This window comes from Carassius gibelio, chromosome B10 (genome assembly GCF_023724105.1).
Source record: "Carassius gibelio isolate Cgi1373 ecotype wild population from Czech Republic chromosome B10, carGib1.2-hapl.c, whole genome shotgun sequence".
NCBI lineage: Eukaryota > Metazoa > Chordata > Actinopteri > Cypriniformes > Cyprinidae > Carassius > Carassius gibelio.
The window spans coordinates 9,817,998-9,839,505 of NC_068405.1; the positions used below are offsets into that span (position 1 = coordinate 9,817,998).

At 34.8% G+C, this 21,508-nt stretch overlaps 1 protein-coding gene across 1 annotated transcript; it reads right to left on the bottom strand.

The window, feature by feature from the left end:
* Positions 1-9,615: 9,615 nt before the first annotated feature.
* LOC127966730 (cytosolic purine 5'-nucleotidase-like) lies at positions 9,616-20,686 on the bottom strand. The gene is made up of 18 exons (XM_052567935.1): positions 20,454-20,686; positions 18,532-18,605; positions 18,328-18,445; positions 16,521-16,616; positions 14,605-14,696; positions 14,468-14,525; positions 14,090-14,183; positions 13,360-13,413; positions 13,154-13,237; positions 12,984-13,025; positions 12,761-12,862; positions 11,662-11,728; positions 11,397-11,567; positions 11,258-11,309; positions 10,891-10,951; positions 10,571-10,747; positions 10,380-10,466; positions 9,616-10,242 (listed from the first exon to the last, which is right to left on the bottom strand). The coding sequence occupies exons 1-18, from the start codon at positions 20,489-20,491 to the stop codon at positions 10,159-10,161; spliced, it is 1,551 nt and encodes a 516-aa protein (XP_052423895.1). The 5' UTR covers positions 20,492-20,686; the 3' UTR covers positions 9,616-10,158.
* Between the last annotated feature and the right edge of the window lie 822 nt (positions 20,687-21,508).

A 21,508-nucleotide genomic window follows, 5' to 3' on the forward strand; every position in this document is an offset into this window, starting at 1 on the left:
AAAAAAGTAACAGTTTGGGGTAAAATACCTTATTGTTTTTAAAAACAACAATTAGTTTGGGGGGGGGGGTCAAATTTGTGTGACTTTTAATGTATTTTAGCTTGTTTTTCTTCTGATCTGAATGATTTCAACTAAACTCACTGAGCATAACACTGAGAAAAACACATAAGAAAAAACACTGAGTAACTTAGTAACTCTTTTTTTGTAACTTTTAGTAATGTAAACATTTATGTGTTTAAATGTGTTTAAAGACAAACATGTTACTTGATGTTGTTGAATCAGACTAAATAGGTTAATTTATAACAACACAACTAGTTTTGCTTAAATCTGGTAAATAAGACATTACATATTTTGCTAAAATTTTTATATTGAAAAAATAAAACTTCTAACATTGGTTAAAACGTTTATATTGAAAAAATAAAACTTCTAACATTGGTTAAAACGTTTACTGGTAACATTTAAATTAAAACGTTTAAAGACTAAATAGATTAACTTATAACAACTAAACTGGATTTATGGATAAATCGGGTATTTAAAAATAATTTTAAACAATCTTTAAACAGCAAGAATTAAACCTTTAAAAAATATTTTAAATGCTGAAATCACAACTGCATTCTCCTTATTAATTATCTTTATATGTTTAGTCAATCAAAACCCTGAAGAGAGATATGTGATGACACCATCTTAAATGGAAAATTACAGATTGACTCCATAGAATTAAAAAAAACTAACAAAGGAAATCTTTTTAAAAAATATTTATTTAATTAAAATGTCTTTATTTGCTGTTTTAATTTGAAGCAGTTAATTGCATGTTTTATTTAATGCACATATGATTCCATCCTTTCTGTGTAAATCTATGTTTCTGTTTCTAATTTATCTTTATCATTTTCCTAGATTCACAAATAATTATTACTATATTATAAAATGTATAAAGAAAAAAAGTCTTCTTTTGTATTGTGGAATTAAGGGTGACATGATGACTGATTAAGGGTGACTATTCGATCTGTTTTTCTGAATAATTTAAACACATTTCTGAATCATTCCTTGAGGATTACATCAGCTGTAATTCTGTTGATAATTCTCAGAATATTTACCACAGAAAACATTAAATAACAGGCTTGTGTATTAAAGTACTTCAGAAATACCTACACAGCTTTATTTCCTCCACAAATGTTTCTTTTTTTAATGCTTTAATTAGATTATGCTTTAAAACATGTTGTTATTCAATACAAATATAAGAAAAATACAAATGTTTTGCTCAAAACATGATTCTTGAATTAGAATAATGATTTCAAAATATATTTACGAAATATATTTACTAACAAAAGTGTTTACAAATAAGTGTTTACAAATAGCTACTTTTAATAAGCGCTTTTACAAAAACAAATGTGTTTAGATTAATATAGAATGTTAAAATTTGACATTTTCTCTGTGAATACATGTTGAAAATGAATCAATGAGCCTTACTGCTGATGTTTTCTGTGGATGTTTTTTTATTTTCTTAAATTAAGATGATTTATTGAATGCAACATATTACAGCAGAAATGTTTTTTTTTTTTATTATTAGTAAATGTATACATTTGGATTAAAAAACATAATTGAGAAACCACTGATTTTGGATCTTTAATTGTTTGATAAAGCAAAGAGGCAAGGTGTATCTCTGAAGTCAGTTATGGTTTTAAATGACCAACAGAAAGACAGAGGCAGAACATGCCTTTAGTTTTCCTCGCAGCCTGTTGAATACATTGCCCACATCAAACACTTTTAACAGAGTAACCGCACAATCAGATCCCTTCAGATTGGGGGACAGAGAGAGGGAAAGGCGGGGGAATGGGCCCTTTCTCACTAAACAATACCATTATTTCAGCTCCCTTGGCCAAGAATGCCACATTTCACAGCCCACTACCCTCCTCCAGATGTCAATCACAGCTCAAGCGCCACCCAGAACCAGCCCTGGTTCAGCCCACAAAATCTCCTGTCATCTGTGTCAAGTCTGATGAGAGAAAGGTGCTTATTTATGTCATTGGATTTATTAAAAAATAGTGTTTTTAGTTCAAATGTACTTCTTAGAGATCAGTGTATTTTCATTTTGTTAAGCTCTAAATAAATGTTATACTCAATACTCAATATACTAGCCTAAATATAATAATTTGTTTTAAGGTTAGTGGTTGCAAACTATTTGAGCTACATATAAAAAACATGTTGAAAGTTAGTCAACTAAATGTGTTTATTTAAGTGTAGCTAAAATAAATAGATTGCAACCTTGAAAACATTTACTAAATTCCTTTTTTGTGTGTGTTTTTGTGAATTAATGAATAAAAAACAGCCCTGTAGTAATGTAAGTTTTAGAAAAAAGAAATGTAAAATGTGCAATTGAATTAGATTTCCTCATGCCTTTTTTAAACAAATCTTGATTTGATTTTTGATCATAGTTATAGCTGATATGAAATACATGAGCCAATGCATGAATGCATTTCTATTTTTATTTCATTTTACATGCAGTTTTCCATTTACTGCACAAATACTTTAAAATCTATTTTATAATGTGAATCAGAATATTTACTGGCATGTTTACATGTGTGATCTTGATTTAGACTACTACACAAACAAAAAATCTATACATTTTATGTAACACATCTGTATGAGAAGTTTTATTGTGCTTTGACACAGACAACATGGTGAAATTAAATTAAACATTTCTGTTCATATGACTATTTGCATCAATCACGTATAAATACTCATATAAAACCAAGAGCCTGTACTTTCATTTATTTCACATCTCTGTGTAAATTACTACACCATTTCAGACCCTTCTAAAGTATTGGGTTTTGGATTAAAACTGCTAGTCAAAAAATACTGTAACAATTAAATTAGATTGTCATCATCAGTTATTCTAACAGATGTATTTGAGCTGTAGTATCATCCTGGATCAGAGCGGACGCCGGTGATTTTGTGAATGAGGCACACAGTGCGTCGCGTATTTGTTGTTCAATTAAAGTATGCAGCGGCGTTATCAGTTTAGCATCCAATCACAGCACGAGTCACAGCGCCGAGGAGCTGGGGAGTCAACCAATGGCTGATCGAACGGCAGAGACTAGCGCAGCAGCGGACCAATCAGCGCCGCGCATGCAAATAAGGAATTCGCTCCGGCTGGATCTGAATGTCAACTAGTCAAAGATGGAGTCTGACGCTGGAAGGCCGTGACGCCGCGCGTCTTTACATTCACTCGTTTATTTCGCAGAGCCGCGTGGTAAGATTTTAACTTTGCGCTCTCGCAAATGGAGAGTCGTAATGCATTTACCGTTTGAAAAAGGACCGAAGACGAAGGTGTTCAGGTTTTGCACCTTTTCCTCAACTTTTCCTCCTCTCTCACTCTGCATTTTTTTTTCCTCTGGCGGAGTGTCCCTCCCTTGGTTCGCTGCCATTCATGAATATGGGTTCCTCTGTGTCCTCTTCACGCTTTTGGGGTGATTGGGCGGACATGGCGGGAGCTGTAGGGCGTAAAGGAGAGTTTGGATGGATGGGACCAATGCACTCGCCTCATTTTCATGCGCATCAGGAGTGTGTGCCATCAAACCCTGGGTACGAGATCTCTTCTGTAGTGCGCAGTGTTTGCTGTCTAAAGGAAATAGAGAAGGCTACACGTAATGCTACTGTTTAAATACACGCGCTGATAGTGTGATCAGGTACGATTTATGTTTTTAAACGGTGTGATTATGAGGTAATGTTAAACACATCACCGTTATTAACTGTAAATTCGTTTGTGTTTCCTAACTTTAGTTGAGCTAGTGATGCTTTACATTTAATCCGAATCAAAAACAAACACGCCGAAGTGTCGAGAGCGTTTAATTCGACTTAAGTCCATTATTAACGCTATTAGAATGCATCTAATGCGATTGCAAATTGTTGGATAATTAATTAGGGTTAGACAATGATTCGTAAAGTTTGTTAGGGTTATCAACAAGTTTTTGAAAATGCTAATGCAAATTAAGCAACCTGTTAAAGCGTTTTCTTTCTTTAATAGCTCTCACCGCTGAAAATCAACGTGTTTATACGTGTTTTTGATGTTTTAAAAACGGTTTATGAAGTCGCATAATTTCCCAAACCTCACAGGGTTCCCACTGTCCTGGAAAACTAAATATTAGGGAATTTCAAAAGTAATTTCCAGGCCTGGAAAAGTAAAACGCTGTTTCAAGTGGAATAATTATTTGTAGTGTTTGTATTTTTTAAATCATAATTTAGTCTTTATAAAACGCTGGAAAAGTCATGGACAAATCATGAAAAATGTGGGCACCCTGAATTAAAATTTTCATTGGTGTTTTGCACTTCTTCTTTTTTCTTTTTTTTAAAGCAAAACAACTGCATCCCTCTGTTTTTGTTTTCTTTTTGTCAATTTTGTTTCGATTTTACGTAATCTTACATAACTATCAAGGTTTCGTTAAAAAAAAACGTTGCAGTTGTTTTAGGAATACTGTGATTCTCTGTCAGAAGTCTTCAAACTCACTCCTGGAGAAAGTTCAGTTGAATCAGAGAGACAAGAAGTTATTTTTTTATTTAATTGCACTTATTAAAACAAAAACTAAAAATAGTTTTCATTGCATGAGGCAGAGCCCCACAGAGACAAATCATAAAGGAAAAATGGGAAAGATGTGCTTATTTGTCTAAGATGTGGTTTTAATTTGTATTTTGCTAAGCCTTCTTTTAAAACTAGTTTAGTGGATGTAGCCAACATTTAGTCATAGTTTGTAGGTTAATTATTTGGTTGTGATTAATATGTAATTCATATTTAATGAATTGTCAGCTGCTCTATCCTTTGATTTTCCAACCAAATGTGCATGAACTGTATAACATCAGATATAAATAAATCTTAATGCAATGCAAATGGTCAAACATACTGAGGGGAAGGATTGTATGGTTATACTGACCATGTTTTGTCCATTGCCCTTTTTCTGTTGTACTACTGGCCAATCAGAAGAGCAGTGCAATATTAAAAGGGCATTGGCTGATAGAACAGAGCCCTCCACCTCCCTCTGTTGCCTTCACCTCTCACCCCTCTCCTGCTCTGACATTATTTAACATGTGGAGACCTGGAAAACCATGAAAGCTGACACACTCTACACATTTACTGCAAACTGTAAACATTGGACAAACTTCAAATCAGTTTTAAGAAAGTATTCTTTTTGTATTTATTTATTATTATTATTATTATTATTATTATTATTATTGGCTTATGTAGTGCAAAAAGGCTATATATTTAATTGTCAATCATATTTAATCATTTTATTACTATATTATTAATACTATATTATATTAATATAGTAATTACAGTGCTGTGGCTGCATTTTATCGTTTCCTTTATGTATATGCCAATTAACATTTTAAATTGTTATTTTTAAATGAGAAATAATTTGAATAAAGAAAAGTTTTTTTTGTTTTTAAATGTCTTTATTAAACCTTTCATGTATTTACTATAGTAATAACCGTAAATGATAAATAATTACATGCAGTAAACCTGAACTAAACCTTAATCCTAACCCCATAATAAGTGCATGATGTTAATTAATATTACTCAGTAACTAAGTGTATATTTCACTGTAACAAAGAAAACTGAAAATATAGTGTAAACAATATTATTAATATTGTTGTTCCTTTTTATATTGTTTTTAGTTGTTCTGCTTGCATTTTGATTAACTGCTGATTTATAAATAAAATTAACAGCTGTTTATTTTGGGGGGGGGGGGGGGTCTTTGTTAGTTGTATTGTTTTATTAATAATATTATGTTTTAATATGTGTCTGAATTATATTGTATTTGTTCTTTATATATGCCTATGTAAATGATTCAAAATTATTTAAGTTTTTTTTTAATAGCTATTCTTGCTGATAAGGTGGAAGGTTAAAACGAGGAGTTGAGGGCGAGCGGTCAGTGGTCAGAGAAGATGGCTGTCCCTCTGTCCACGTGCTGATGTGCTGAGGTCAGCTGCTCTGACGATGTTGCACTACTGTACCATCCATTCTAGCAGTGCAATAGTATTGTCATAGCATTTAGCCTCTGATATGCTCAACGCTCACGGGACCCCTGGGAAACAAGAGCCAGATCGCTCAGGTCATGCCCTCACGTAGATTAACCTCCAACTCTAACCAGTGTAACGCATGTGTTTGAGAAATAAAACCACTTCTTTGGCACTTCAAGCTGAGTTCAGGCCTCATTTGTTTCGGGGGTCTTGCCATTTCCCTCAGTTGTCGCGTTATCAGGCGCTATAGGCTTGGTTTGGAGCTAAAGGGCCGAATAAAGGTGCATGGGTCGGACCCTCCCTTGTGTCAGGTTAGCAGGGGGAAGGGAATGTTTTCAGGAATGTCGGGAGGCTAGTCCCGGGGTGGGGGATGGTCAGGAGAGGGGCCCAGGACTGCTAAACGTGTCTCTCTGCATTGCTGAGACGGTCCTTAGCATAACTGCGTGAATCCACCCTATAGGCCGCATACCGGGCCTATATGAGCGAGACGCTACACAAGCTGTCTGTACCTGCCCCGTGACTCTACAAATATGCTGTTGTTGTCGTCTTTGTGAAGTTGAAGAAGCATAGGTTACTCGGTTATAACTTCACAAGAAACACTACATGTGGAGGCTGTAAACGTGTTGTTATCAGCTCTCAAGTGATAAAAAGTCTCTCTGCGATTTTAAAATTTGTTCATCAATGTCGGTTTTTACACCGAGGCAGTAGAGTAATTTTAGTAATACGCCTGGGGTTAAATCTTAACCCTGTTTGTGTATTGAGGCGGGAAACTCTGGAGCACCTCAAACACTCCAGTAATGACGGGGACTTGTCGAGGCACGCTTGCAAAGCTTGCTGGGAAATAGCTGAATGTGAGGAAAAGGTGATGATATGTGTCTGTGGCGCTATCATACAGGACACATCATCACACTATACAAAATAAAACTTCAAAAAACCCAAAAATTTTTTGGTTTTGTGAACCTTTCAGGGATTGGGTTTCAACAGAACCGTTTTTAACTCCATGTGAATGATTTTTTTTCCCCACTATATCACTTTAAAAAAATGGGGGTTTGGCAACAATGTCATATAGAAGAACCATTTTTGGTTCCATAAAGAACCTTTCAGTGAACAGTTCCTACAAGAACCATTTTTTTTCTTAGTGTGAAGAACATTTGAATAATCTAAAGAATCTTAAAGATCATTTGTCTCTTATAGAAATGTTACATGGATGTTAAAGTTTCTTCATGGAACCATCTATGACCATAAAGAACCTTTATTTAAGAATCTTATGTGGATTGGAAAGATTCCATGTATTTTGAAAGTTCCTCAAGAAATCATACATTCTGATAAACATGCTTAAAAATAAAGGTTTAATTGGCATCTACACTTTAAAATTAATGTTGGGTTGTTTCAATCCAACTTTGGGTCAAATATGGACTAATAAAACCGTTTGGTAAAATTTGTACATAAGAATTTTTAACCCAAAAGTTGGATTAGTCCAAATTTGACCCAAAGTTGGGTTGAACAAACCCAAGCATTTTATAGTGGTTTCATGAAGAGCCTTCAGCAACCTTTCTATTGGACAAATCATCTTTACGGTTCTTTAGATTATTAAAATGTTTTACACGTAACAAACCTAACCTGGTTCTTCTATGGAATCACTGCAAAAAACCCTTTCTTATATATAAGAGTGAAAAACAGGTTTCTTTCACTTGCTCAATAATCTGCTAGCCTGTATACTTTAATCTGGTGTCACAACTGCTTTTTGGTTATGGAGAAGAAAATAAAAAATTGTGTGCGTGTGTTATACGTTATACAGATTTTAATAACAGTTACACCTTGTTTCGGCTTGATTGTTGAACTGTGTTAGACATGATGCAACAAGTTAATTACCACTGAATTGCAATGTGCAAGTTTCACTTGAAGGTCACTAAAAAGGGTCAAAGTCCACTTGAGTTAAACAGTTAAAAGTGTTATTAAAGCTTTAATTAAATCAAATCTTCATATAGGGCTAAGGATTGTCAAGCTGCCAGATTGTGGATGTGAAACTGTCCATAGGAGATCTGGTGTCTTAAAACCACAACATTGTTATTTGTGATGTAGTAACTTAATTTAAAAGGTTTTAAGGGTTTAGCACAGGAATAGCAAGACTTCACCTTGAGCACAATTTCATTTCATTTAGAGAGAACCTGTTTCATTTGTTATTGTCACTGATCAAAGTCTTCAGTGTCAAATCTTCTTAGTTGTTTTCATCAGACACTTTCTAAGAATATGGTTTTTTAAAAAAAGCGCCAGAAAGTATTAAAAAATCAAGTGTAAATATTTATTATTAGCCTCATGTCAAGTTAAAGTTAAAGTTTTCGTGAAATAGTCTTCTACCAAATGTTCCTTTGTAGGCAATAACAGACTTAATTTAGTGAAGAATATTAGTTTTTGTCATATTCCTCGCAATAACTTGACTGAATGGTTGAGCTTGACAAATGCAGTCCAGACTAGGTTTTAAGGAAACCCAGATATTCTCTCCTGCTATATAATGTTACTTCATCATTAAGAATAATTATTATAAATTTTTTTTTGTAAGTAAAATCATCTGTTAAAAGGGTGTGCTAAATCTCTTTTATAATAGACCTAAACAATAGATTGTGCTGTAATGAATTCATTGACTAAATGATGTTTGTTTTATGATGTTAGTGTTAGATTCAGCCATGAAGGTGAAGACAGGCCAAGTTAATGGAAAGCTTTGCCTGTGAGGTGAAAGCTAAGCAATAATAGATTAACAAACATATAGCCTAGTTCTCACAACAAAATCACGATATTTTTTCATCTAATGCCTCACGTGCTATGTTTGTGAAAAGTGCCATAGTCTTTTGTTTTCCTGGCCGTTACAAAGTACAATGTGGGATTTACACACAGGCCTGTATGTTAATTTGAAAAAATGCGTTTTAAGTAAATAACACGCTAATCCTTGAGTTACACAGTTTGAGTAATATAACTCCATGACATGGGCTGCTTTTATGATAATCAGCGTACGTATCGATATCTGTGGTAATAAATGTTATTCTGGTGATTTATAATATTGTTTTATGGTCCTTGGGGAAAAATACTTTTATCCAGGTTCTCTTTGCTCTCTCTCAGGTTAAAATTGTTTGGCACAACGGAAAAAAAACCCACAAATTAGCGCGTGATCTTTATGTACGAACACAGTAGCGGTACCTTATATTAGGCTATAAAAGAGGTGTTTACCCTTTATACAAAGTCGAGATAAACAGTCTAATTTAACAATTATGCTCTAACAGAAGCTGATTATCATTAAAGGAAAGGCCTCCAGTCAAGTCGAGTGCACACAGTCTTTGCCGCCATCTTACGGAGACTTTCCTGAAGATGTCCGTTTGTTGATTCATTCACACGTCTCCAAATAAACGTTTTTCCCCTCACTTAATCACAGGTTTTTATATAAATGTGCCGTTTTAATACAGCTACATATCCTCTAGGGTGTATTTGTGAAATCAAACGGTTTTTGATAAGCTTTTAAAAGGCTCCCAATGCAGGAACCAACTACTTTAGTAAACGTACACGCGTTAGTCTGAGTTCAGTTAAGTTGGAAATAAATGACAAGAGAAGAAGTCTAAAATAAAGCACTTTAATATTTAATTTCAATATGCTTATGAAAAATAGTAAATAAATAGCAGAACACAGAAACATTTTTAAAAGTTACTAATTTAAGTTACTATATTCACATTTCCCTGCATTATTGTATAGGAATCAGTCACATGTGAGGAGATATGATAAACAAATGCAAAAATAAACATAATTTGACCAACGAGACCTCAAAATCCTGCAAAACCAGATGAATGCACTGATGTCTTTTACATGTAAAATACTAAATACTTAAATACTTCTTAATTAAATACACAGAATATAAAAGTTTAATAAAATGGTTAAATAAAGATTTTACTCTTGCTTTACAAAAAACAACACAAAAGCTTGGGATGCATCAGTAACATCACAGAAAAAGTTCTGTTCAATCACAATCATCGGCCAGAAGTGGAATATCACTCAAGCTAATAAATCAACCAAACAATACACAGGAACTGAAACTGTAAAAGTGAAACATGCACACTAAATAAAAAGTTCATATTTACAGCAGTTAAGAAAAAAAATGAGTCCTCATGTCTCTGTAGATGGAGCTGGGTTATTTCGGGCACAATTATCATCTCGTCCACAGTCACTGCCGTCACACTCACACTGCCGCTGTGTGGGAAAGATGCAATGATAACGTAAATCATTTTAATATTTAGAAATATATCAATTTAAAACTAAACTTAATAAAATAATAATTGATGCTTAGGTGTCTAAATGTATAACGTAGTGATTAGAATGAAGAATGCCTTGATGCTGGTGGATCTGAGCATGTGCTCGGACAGCTCTGGGATCTGCTCTTTCATCTGAGACTCCACTGCGGCCTCGTGTGGCAGCTGCAGATCCAAACAAAACATTCAGAAAACACCAGCACCTGCTCAGTTTCTTAAATATTAATAATTACTACAAACTATTAGATTCCAGTCTAGGACAAGCTTACCAGGACAAGAGGGGCTCTGAAGAGGAAGCTGAAGGGGTAGTTCAGGAGGTTGAGGCAGCAGGTTGAGTAAATATCAGCATAGCGCAGTAACTGACTGGCAAAGAGGGTTTTTGTGGAGCCACAGCGTAAAAGACTGCCCATTTTCCCATAGCACAGATCCATGCCATACGTCACCATCTGAAACACAAACGAACAGCTTTAGAACAACAGTTCTGTCACTTTAAGAGATGGCTATATAGTGTATAGGCACAAAACTCTGCATGTGTTGCACGAAGAACGAATCGGATGCGAAAACGTGTGAGATGATCCCTGAAGTTTACCTTTATCCTTTTCTGAATCGCACTGATATCTGGGCACTCTTGATTTCCACTGTCTAAATGCCTGATGGGACAGAACGAGAGGTCAGCTGAGACGTTCGTTTGATGTGTGTTTGCTTATGTGCATTTCAGGTTTTTTCAGTCCATAAAAAAAAACTAAAAAAAGTTTGCAAAGAGACAAAATATGTGAAAAATCTGGAAATATCAACATATTATAAAATTAAAGCTAATATGATATAATATAGAATACATTTCCTATAATAAAAATAAAAAGGTAATTAATATCAACTAAAGAGCAGTGCTCTAGCGCCATCTCTCGATCATGTCAAGTATTGCACTGGGTAACTGATAACACTCAAGTCATACTCACTGATATAATTCTGCAAGGAAGATGTCAAGATGTTTTAACTCCTCAAACATGCCTAGAAAAAGACAGACACGAGACAGTATTTTTTTCCATTCTCTACCAAATAAGGGACTATTATTTAATTAGCTGAGCTCAGACTCACTGGCTTTGTCGGCCCAAACGTGCAGCTCCTTCACAAGCTCAGGAACCACCAGGAACGTCTTCCAGCCTTGACGTTTCTTTGACTTGAGGATATCGCCAAAGATGTGATCCCCCACATAGAGGATGTCTTTCCCCTTAACATCCAGCAAATCACACACGATATCAGACGATCCTAAGAAAAGGGTTGAACCAGGAGAACTGACATGAGCCAAAGGAGTGCCTTCATGCGAGCCAAGCGAACAGATGATGAGGAGAACGTGGAGTACCTCCTGAGTACACCGTCCCATGCTGAAGCTCTCCAGTGTATGTGCCGATACGCAGCTTCCCCGTGTCCTACAACAGAAGGAGTCTCTCAAATACTTCACTAGACTCAAAGAGACTCAATGTTTAGGAAATAATACAGTGTACAATGTTACTTATGTACCACAGTTCAGCTTTTGGGGTTGTTGTTTTTTAATTAAGGCTGTGTTTAGTTGATTAAAAATTCGGTATTATTGTTTAATATTATTTTGATTGAAAATAACAGCTTTTTATTTGAATATATTTTAACATGTAATTTATTCCTGTGATGTAAAGCTGAATTTTCTTCAGTGTCACATGATCCTTCAGAAATCATTCTGATACACTGATTTGATGACGAAGAGCCACTTTTTAGTATTATTATTACTGTTATGAATAATTACACTGCTTTATATTTTTGTAGAAACTGTGCAGCACTATTTTGGATTCTTGATAATAGAAAGTAAAAAAAATAACAGCATTTATATGAAATAGAAAGCTTTTGTAACATTCTAAAGGTATTTTCTGTCACTTTAGAACAATGTTTCTTGTTGAATATTTATTTAAAAAAATATTATTATTGCTATTTTCACAAAGAAAGAAGCTGCAAATAGTCTTAAATGTCTAGGTTTCATGTCACCCCACAAATATTTGTATTATTTTATAACAGAATAAGATTTTATAATATAAGAATTCATTATATTTAGACCATTATTATGACATATATCAACTATATCATCTTTTCTTGATGAACACAATTTAATTATAATCAACATATTTATATAACATAATATTAGTTGATAGTATTTTTAACATAATGGTAGGATTTATGTTATTGAGAACAAAACACTTCAACTCAATGCAAAGAGAAATGGACTTTATTTTTGTAAATGTTTTAATTTTTCTGGTTTGGGGGTCAAATAAGTATGTTCTTGACAGGCTTCAGATTCATATTCTCATTGTCATTAAATAATCATATACAATAGCTTTTTTACATTCAAAATGATCAAAACCTGAATAAATGCTTTATTCCAAAGCGAGTAAAGCTTTCTCTGTATATGGTAGCAGTGCACAACATGAACTCACCGTGTCTACCTGTCGTAACACTGTCCCCCCTGCGAAGAACATGGGCTTCCTCGTGTCCACCACCACCAGATCAAAGTAGGAGCGCCACGGTTTCTTGGGGTTCTAGACAACACGAGTCATTTCAGAGTCTGAACATCTTTATGTGTGTGATCAAGCAGAGGCATAAGCAGTCAACACTAAACACTGGCGTTTGTCTCAGTTACAGAGGGATCATGCTGCTCACCTTAGAGCCAGACGGAAAGTCCAGTAAGTATTTCATAATCGCCTAATTTGAGAAAAGATATGATACAGTGTCATTCAAATGTGATTCTGAATAGTAATGATGGAGTGCAGTGATATGCAGCCTGTCAGAGGCAGTTTCAATTATTTCTCGCGGTCTGGTGCTCTCCTTACCTCGGTGTAATTGAAGTCGCTGTTGGTGGCCAGAAACACTTTGGCAAACTCTTTGATGCGGCTCAGAAACACGGGAAGACGTGGCTAGATAAAATATGTATATGAATCAGTCTTTTTAAGCCATATACAAATGCCTATAATCAATCATAGCAATAATAATGATTAACAAACAGGATTTTCTCTCAAGACAAAAAATGAACACTTACATCTTTAATCACATACTTGTCCAGGTTCTTCAGTGTTCTTTCCTTCAGCGTGCCCTATGGGACAAAAATAACAATGACGTCGTGTGAAACACACACATCGGATGGGATGATTATATTTTGCTTTTAAATGCAGGGTCGGTCAGTTTTTGATTTAGTCAAAAACAATTTTTTTATTATTATGCTGGTTGTCTTCACATCCCGATAACAATATAAGTGGAGGGCACAGGACCATAAAATGTTCATCCAATCAAATCACTCAGTCTGAAGGGTACTATAAGCTGTCCTAACTGCCTATATAGATAAATAGTAAAAATATTGAGAAAGTTGCCTTTAAAGTTGTCCAAATGAAGTTCTTAGCAATGCATATCACTAATAAAAAAAATTGTTTTGATATATTTACGGTAGGAAATTTACAAAATATCTTCATGAAACATGATATTTATTTCATGTCCTAATGATTTTTGGCATAAAAGAAAAATCTATAATTTTGACCCATACAATGGTTGGCTGTCGCTACAAATATACCCCAGCAACCTGTGACTGGTTTAGTGGTCCGGGGTCACATATAATGTTCTGGTTATCCTCTGCTCTGCTTGTGCTTGTTCTTTGGAGAGTGATTTGCACGGAGGATGAGATCTTATGCTTTCAGAGCTAGCTTGCCATTGCTAGCCTCTAAATTCTTTCACAGGGTTAGTAAAATCATGCATTTAGTCAATATAAAAATGGTTACGGTGTCGTGAAGGTGATCCATGGCATCCCTCACGTCCTGAAACATGCTTCTGTGTGACATGAACAAGTCACCGTGTTTGAACCCTTTCTGGCAACTAAATGGGAGAGAAAGATCGTGGAGACTTAATATATTTTAAGTTTCCAAATGAAAGCATCAGGGATAGCAGTTTTTCGCTAGGACGCGGCATGATCAAAATTTGTCTGAAAAAAAAAAACTGGTCATAATTTATTATATACCTCCTGTCATCTGATTTATTATTTATACTTATTTATAGGGTGATCATTACGTGCCAATTATGAATATCATCCACATGACTGAGAGACAGTGAAGCTGTAAAAAAGCCATAACTCTTGCAATCATAAAGAATAATTGACTCACTTTTTATATCTGGTGCTTTTGGTGAAGAAGTCAACCAGGCACGCATAAAGATACGTCTCTGAGAGAAGGAGAGGGACAAATCTAGTTAACAAAAATCAGTGATCCTTTCACACATGGATGTAGAAGTGTCACTGTACCTGAGAGGTTGAAGAGTGTGTTGAGGACATAGAAGCGGTCAGTGTCGTCTCTCTGGATGAACTTGTTTGGATAATACTCATCGACCTGTCCACTGCAAGCAGACACATGTTAATGAGAATAACAGCAGGTAAATAAGCTTCCTGACACACCATATACCACTAACAACTACTGTTCTCAAATAACTGATCCCTTGCTAAATAAGACTGTGCCTACAATACCCCCTGTCGGGTGGCGTCTAATGAAACACCCTTTCCCTTACGAAAAGTATGATTATTCAAGTGTGCTATAAGTATACTTCTTTTAAACTAAAAAAGAGTCTGCTTTTAGTTTACTTTTTATGTAGTTCTCAGAAATGGGCTTTTTGTACTCCTCATGAATATACCTAAAATGACATTTAAGTATACTTGACTTATACTTACAAAAAGTCTAAATATATTTGAGCTATACTCCTAGAATCTGTGTTTTCATTATTACACAGTAGAGGGCGCTAGTACACATCTTCTGCATGAAGAGGAAAAGCGAAGAGGAAAAAAGAAACACCAGATACTAACACATGTAACACGATCATCTGACATGAAACCGCATCAAAACTGTATCGTTATGGAATAATAATAAATGATCAACGAAGAGGTTATAATTACAGTCAAGCTTTGAGGTGTTGATTGACTCTATCTACATTTTGATTTTGATTATCATTCTGAATTCTGAGTCTTTTTTCAGATTTTTTGTTCTTTTTTTATGAAACACATTAAAGTGTTTAAAAAAGAATGCATGAAGCTAGAATAAAATGTTTTTGATTACAAGCAGATACTCATCTTTCTTTGGATGTTTGGTATGTTCAGATATTCATATAACAAAATATATACAGATTAAAACCTAAATAAGGACATAGTAGTATATTTAAAGTATGATGTAAAGTTCACTTAAAACTTATGAGTATACTTGCAGTATAAAACTACTAAACTAGTAGTTTACTGAGACTATACTTCAAAGTGTTCAGTTTTAGTCAAATCCTGAAAGATGTAGGTGTAAAGCATAAGTGAATGGTCCAGTTATACTTTTTGTTTTTTCACTTTTTCCCCTTCACTTGTGTTTTTTTTATTTTATTTATTCTGTGCAGAAGATGTGTACTAGCGCACTCTACTGTGTAATAATGAAAACATGGATTCTAGGAGTATAGCTCAAATATATTTAGACTTTTTGTAAGTATTAGTCAAGCATACTTAAATATACTTGACTAAATCCTTTGATGTCAAAAAAATGGTAAACAAATACAGTAAAAATACTAATATTGTGAAATATTATTACAGATTAAAAGGTCTATTCTGTAATTGAATATATTTCCGAATGTAATTGTATTCCTGTGATGTCAAAGCTGTATTTTCAGCATCATTACTCCAGTCTTCAGTGTCACATGACAGAGCATTAACTAATTCATTTCCAGCTCTTCTCAACTTCTGAACATTTAATTGTTGTCAAAATGGTGTCAAACCAGCTTTTCACAAAACAGGTTTTGGTTTCTCATGAAAACAGATCTTAATAGGGCACACACACATCTGTCAAAGAGTTTCCCTGTTTGTTTGCAATTAAATCAACACATCCAAAAGAACTCGTTTCCAACTATGGCAATTATGTGAGCACAGCTGTAAACGTGTATTGTTATGATAAAAAAAAAGAAAGCACATTTTTGATGTGATTTTGAGTGATTTAAATATTAAGTTCGGCTAACTTTTGCTATAATAAGACATTGAGTGCATTAACTTGTGATATTAAAGACTAAATGCCTCGCTCGGCTGTGCTAGTCTCTCTTGATCAGTTTTTAACAGTTCTTGACCCCGCTGCTTCTTCACACTGGGTTTGTTGCCTTTCAACCGTGAGCAAACTCTCACTCAGTGCACCACTGACCCTCACTCACCCTCTCAGGTACTCAAAGCCGTGAGTGCACAACAGGATGTTTCCATTCGAGTCGATTTTCAACAGGTTCCCGTACGTGGTATCGTACACCAGACCTCTGGAGAGAAGAGGAGAAAGAGAGAAAGTTTGAAAGGACCAGCGTCTGGGAGCAGGCAGACAAGCCAACCATTTATAGTAAAACATGGCTCTCTGAGGAGTTCAGACAAGAGTTCATTCATATTTATATTTTCCCCCAGCAGTATCATTGAGCAGACAGTCTTTGTTTGGTATTCAGCCCGTTTTAATGATGACCTCAAGCGACCTTCTGCTTTATGAGACCCCTGAGACTGGCAAAATGCAGGATGTTTCTATTTGTATGGTTGCTCACAAAGTCTCTCATGAATGGTTTATAATAAGACACTCAAAAGCAACTACAAACTGATTTCCAAATGAATATGAAGTGGACTTAAGATCTTATATTTAAGAAATCGGTTCATCCTAGAATTATGTGTACAACTGTTCAAATGCTTGGGATCAGAACTTTCTTTTTTTATTTGATACTTTTATTCAGCAAGGATGCTATAATTGATCAAACATAACAGTAAACATAACAGATCCATTTCAGATAAATACTGTTCTTTTGACCTTTCTATTCACCAAATTATCCTGAAAAAAGGATAATAAAATTGTATGATGTTTTCCACAAAAATAAGTTATTTTAAATACATAAAAAATATATAATAATAATAATTTATAGACCCCAAACTTTTGAACAGTAGCGTATCATGAATTGATGTGTCTTTTGAAGGACAAGACAAAAGAAATAAACTTCTGTCCAAATAAAATCTAAACTAATCCTTTAACTTCTTAATACACATTTATAGTTCATAACTGCACATTATTCCATTTTTAATTCCTTGAGTTTACAGTTTTATCAAAATTTAAATAACTTTCTCCATTTCTAAAACAACTTTATTTCATAAGCTCCTCCCTTCTGTTTAACTCCTAACACATGCTTATTTTCTAAAAAGCCAATCAATTCCTGATAAAAGTGATTGGATTTTGAGTTATAATTGGTATTTCACATTGACTTAAAATACGTTCCTGTTACTGTAGCATTACCGTAAGGTACAAAAGACAAAAGCTACATCTATATGAACCATATTGACCCCAAAACAGTAGATATAAGTACCTCAATGGTACACTATAAAAGTAGATACAGTATACTTATTAGTCCCTTTGAAAGGGTACCACAGTTTTGTACCTTTTTGTCTGAAGGACTAAAGACTCCCATTTCCTACATTTGGAATTCACAGCATTATTCTTTACTTTTGCTAATGTTGTTTAAATTAAAAATTTTGCAATGCACTTTTGTCCTTGAATTCAATCAAATCACAGCGTTTTGTGATGCAAAATACCTTTAGTGGCCAAAATTAAAACTCAGGCTCCACTTGTCTCAACCCTGCATGAGTTTTTTATTCTGTCGAACACTAAATATTGTATCTTGAAGAGTGTTGATGATGGTAGCCCACGACTTGTATCGTCTTTTACATACTATGAAACTCAATGGCTACCGTCAACAGTATGATTACACCCACATTCTTCAAAACGTCTTCTTTTATGCTCAACAGAAGAGAGAAACTCAGACACGTTTGGAATAACCTGACAGACACAATTTTCAGTTTTGGGTGAACTGCTCCTTTAACCGGATTATGGATGATAGGAAACAATGTGCATGTAAACACACACAGCAAGCCTCAAAAGTCTAAACCATGAGCTCACAGACCCGATATAGCCTAATCCAGAGCCTGTAATGGAGCAGCACTTACCGCGTGGGGAAGGTGGGGTCGTAGGTGTAGCCCAGCAGCTCATGTGGATATCCGACTGACACCATCCTGTCCCTGAGCAGCTCAAAGCCCAGACTCTCATACTCTGGAGACTTATACACTGTCCAAAACAAGAGAGAGGCTGTGAACGAAGCACTTCACACAAAGTCTGACAGCTTTTCCCAACGGCGCTATAAACGCTCTCACCTGCCAGAGTGTAATCCATGTCGAAGCCATAGCACTTGATGTTTTCAAGCCTCAAACTCCGGTTCACAAACACCCTGAAGGGAAAGACAGGAGGTTGTTTCTGTTACTTTGATGGGTAGGTCAATTCTACCTTTCTCACAGTTAATGATTTGCTTTTATCCACAGTAACTTACAATGCATTCGCGTTATAATCAAACCCACAGTGTTGTTATTGCCATGCTATATCAGCTGATCTACAGGAACACATTATAACTGAGCCTATAAGTGTTTGTATTCAAACATGTGCAGTGCTTATCGCACGGTCCTATGTATCAAGTCAGCACAGTTTAGGTCTCTTCTTATCAGGTCCCTCACATATGACATCAGTCCAGCTGGTGTGAGGTAACTGCTGCTTAAAAGACGTAAAGACTCTTTTTGGCTTTCGCCTGTCAAGTTTTTTTTTTTATTGAGGGTGGGAAGTACAGACTAAGAAATCAAAAAAATAGTAAGACAATGCAATTTGATTTAACCCAAAGATATTTGAAATGCACCTCAACAAATTAATACTGAATATGAAAAAAAGAAAAAAGAAAAAAGAAAAAAGTTCAATATTTTGCATGAGAACTGTAAAAAAAAAAAAAAAAAAAAATTTGTTATGGTGACTCAGGGTTCAGCTGAAGGTTTAAAGCTAGTCATGTCATTAGTCATCAACTTTCTTGTCATTGTATTTCATTGATTAATCATTCAGAAATGAAAATTACATTAACTTATTCATTAGTGTTCCACAGAAGAACTGAAGTCATACAGATTGAGCATAAAATGAGATAAAACGACTTTTAGGAGATCTATTAAGTGAGTCTATGTCCAAGGCCTTGATGATGATGACCAAACCCAGTTAATTATCTAAAACAGATGTGTGACTGGTCATCTACAACTAACAATTCAAACTATTCACAAAGAGCAGGAACACTCAGTCTTTTATCTCTAAATAGATAAGAGTATAATCAAACAAACAGGACTCAGTTAATGAATTAATGAATAAACAAGTAAACAAATAACACTTTATCTTACATTGTCCTTGTTATATGTTACATGCGTTACAGTATGAGTAAATTATAAGTAGGCTAAATACAATCAATCAACCCTAAACCGAACCCTTACCTACGTACATGCTGGGTAACACCTTAGTATAGGGAACAATTCTCATTATTAACTACTCGCTTATTAGCATTAATAACACATTAGCTGTTTAGTAGCACTTTTTAACCACATGATGTGACAATATTGTACATCCCTAATCCTACCTCATTACTAAACTTCATAACTACCTTACTAACTAATAATAAGCAGCAGATTAGTAGCTTACTGAGGGAAAGGTTGTACTTTATGGTTTGTTAATAGTGAGAATTGGACTTTAAAATAAAGTGTGACCACATAGGCTATTGTTGATTAATATTGATTAGTATACACTGTAATGCCTTAAAATATATAAATTCCTTTAAAATGAAGCAGTTATTGTTTTATGAATGATTCATGGTCTTGTTATTGTTTGAAATAAATTACATTTTGTTTAGATATTACTATCAGGGACACTGGTCCAGATGAATGTGAAAGTCATTCATAGGCAAAAGCCCTAAAGCCTGTCAGTGGATCTATTATCAACTTATTGATATCAATCCATATGATATACAACTGTGATAAACAGAGGCTTAACACCCCATAACGGAGTCTGATATTATAAATAAAACTGAATGAAGACACTTGCTAAAAATAACTGCACAGAAGAGAGAAAACTGCTACCTGAGTTGGCTAGTCTGGCAAAAATAATTTAAATAACAACTAACTGAATCTATGAGGAAATACCTGCACACTAAGAGCAGTGTTCCTGTAGTTCTTCGGTCGCTGTGTGAGTGTGTACATGTGTAAATGCTCCCGGTCTTTACCTCTGATGCAGCTCTTTCTTGGCGGCGCGCGGCTCCATCGCGAGACTGCGCTCCCAGAGTCACTCTGTTATCACCAGCAGTGTGAAGCCGTCACCAAACTCCTCTGTGCGCTTTAAATTGTACCATGATGTTGACATCACCAGTGTGAGTTTCCCTTGGGTTTGGCTTGTAAACAGGAACCCTATGTACGTAATTTGGGCGTATGTGGAATGCACGCGAGCGTGAGTGTAGTTTGATGTCGCCAGGCGGCAGATTGTGTTATCAGAGCGCCGCACGCGCTCGCCCCGCGACGACGCACAGGTCCCGTTCAGCGCCCAAACTCTTGACAGTCGACACTGCCGAGCTCACCACATTCATGAGCATTTACAATTAACCTCGCATCAATAATTCATCTAGCGCTGCCTTCATTCATTCACGAGGAGAGAGAGTATGTCCCGAACACCGGGGCAAGTTGTCACGGTTGTAACAGTTTTCATTTTAAATTTAGTTTGTTTTAATTGTATGAAATTTTGTCATCATATAAGTTTTTTGTCATCATATTAGGATTATATTATTTATAAATATTTGAATCAGCTTTTATTTTTATATTTTCAATTACCATTTTTAGTTTAAGATTACATGTTATGAGCTTAATTTGATTAACATTCTGTTTTTACACTTTCATTTAGCTTTAATTTATTTGTTTATCAGTTTAAGTAATTGTAGTACTTGAATTAATTTGGTTGTATAACGTTTTTAAGTTTTCACCTAATTTTTGAATTAAATTTTATATTTCTAATAACAAAACATTAAAATTGTGCTTTTGTTTGTTTGTGTGTGTGTGTGTGTGTGTGTGTGTTCATGCAATAGTAGTGAATTGGTTGATCATAAAAAAACTAATAATAATAATAATTAAAAATATATATTTTTTGTATTCATCAGAAGAAAGAAGTCTTCCATTTTTAATGGGTGTTAGTTTTTGAGTGGATAATGTGATATGTAATTTGAGAATAGACAATCTAAATTGAATAAACATAAAACAGCCACTTAGTGATTTTCTGAGCAATTTTGGTAAG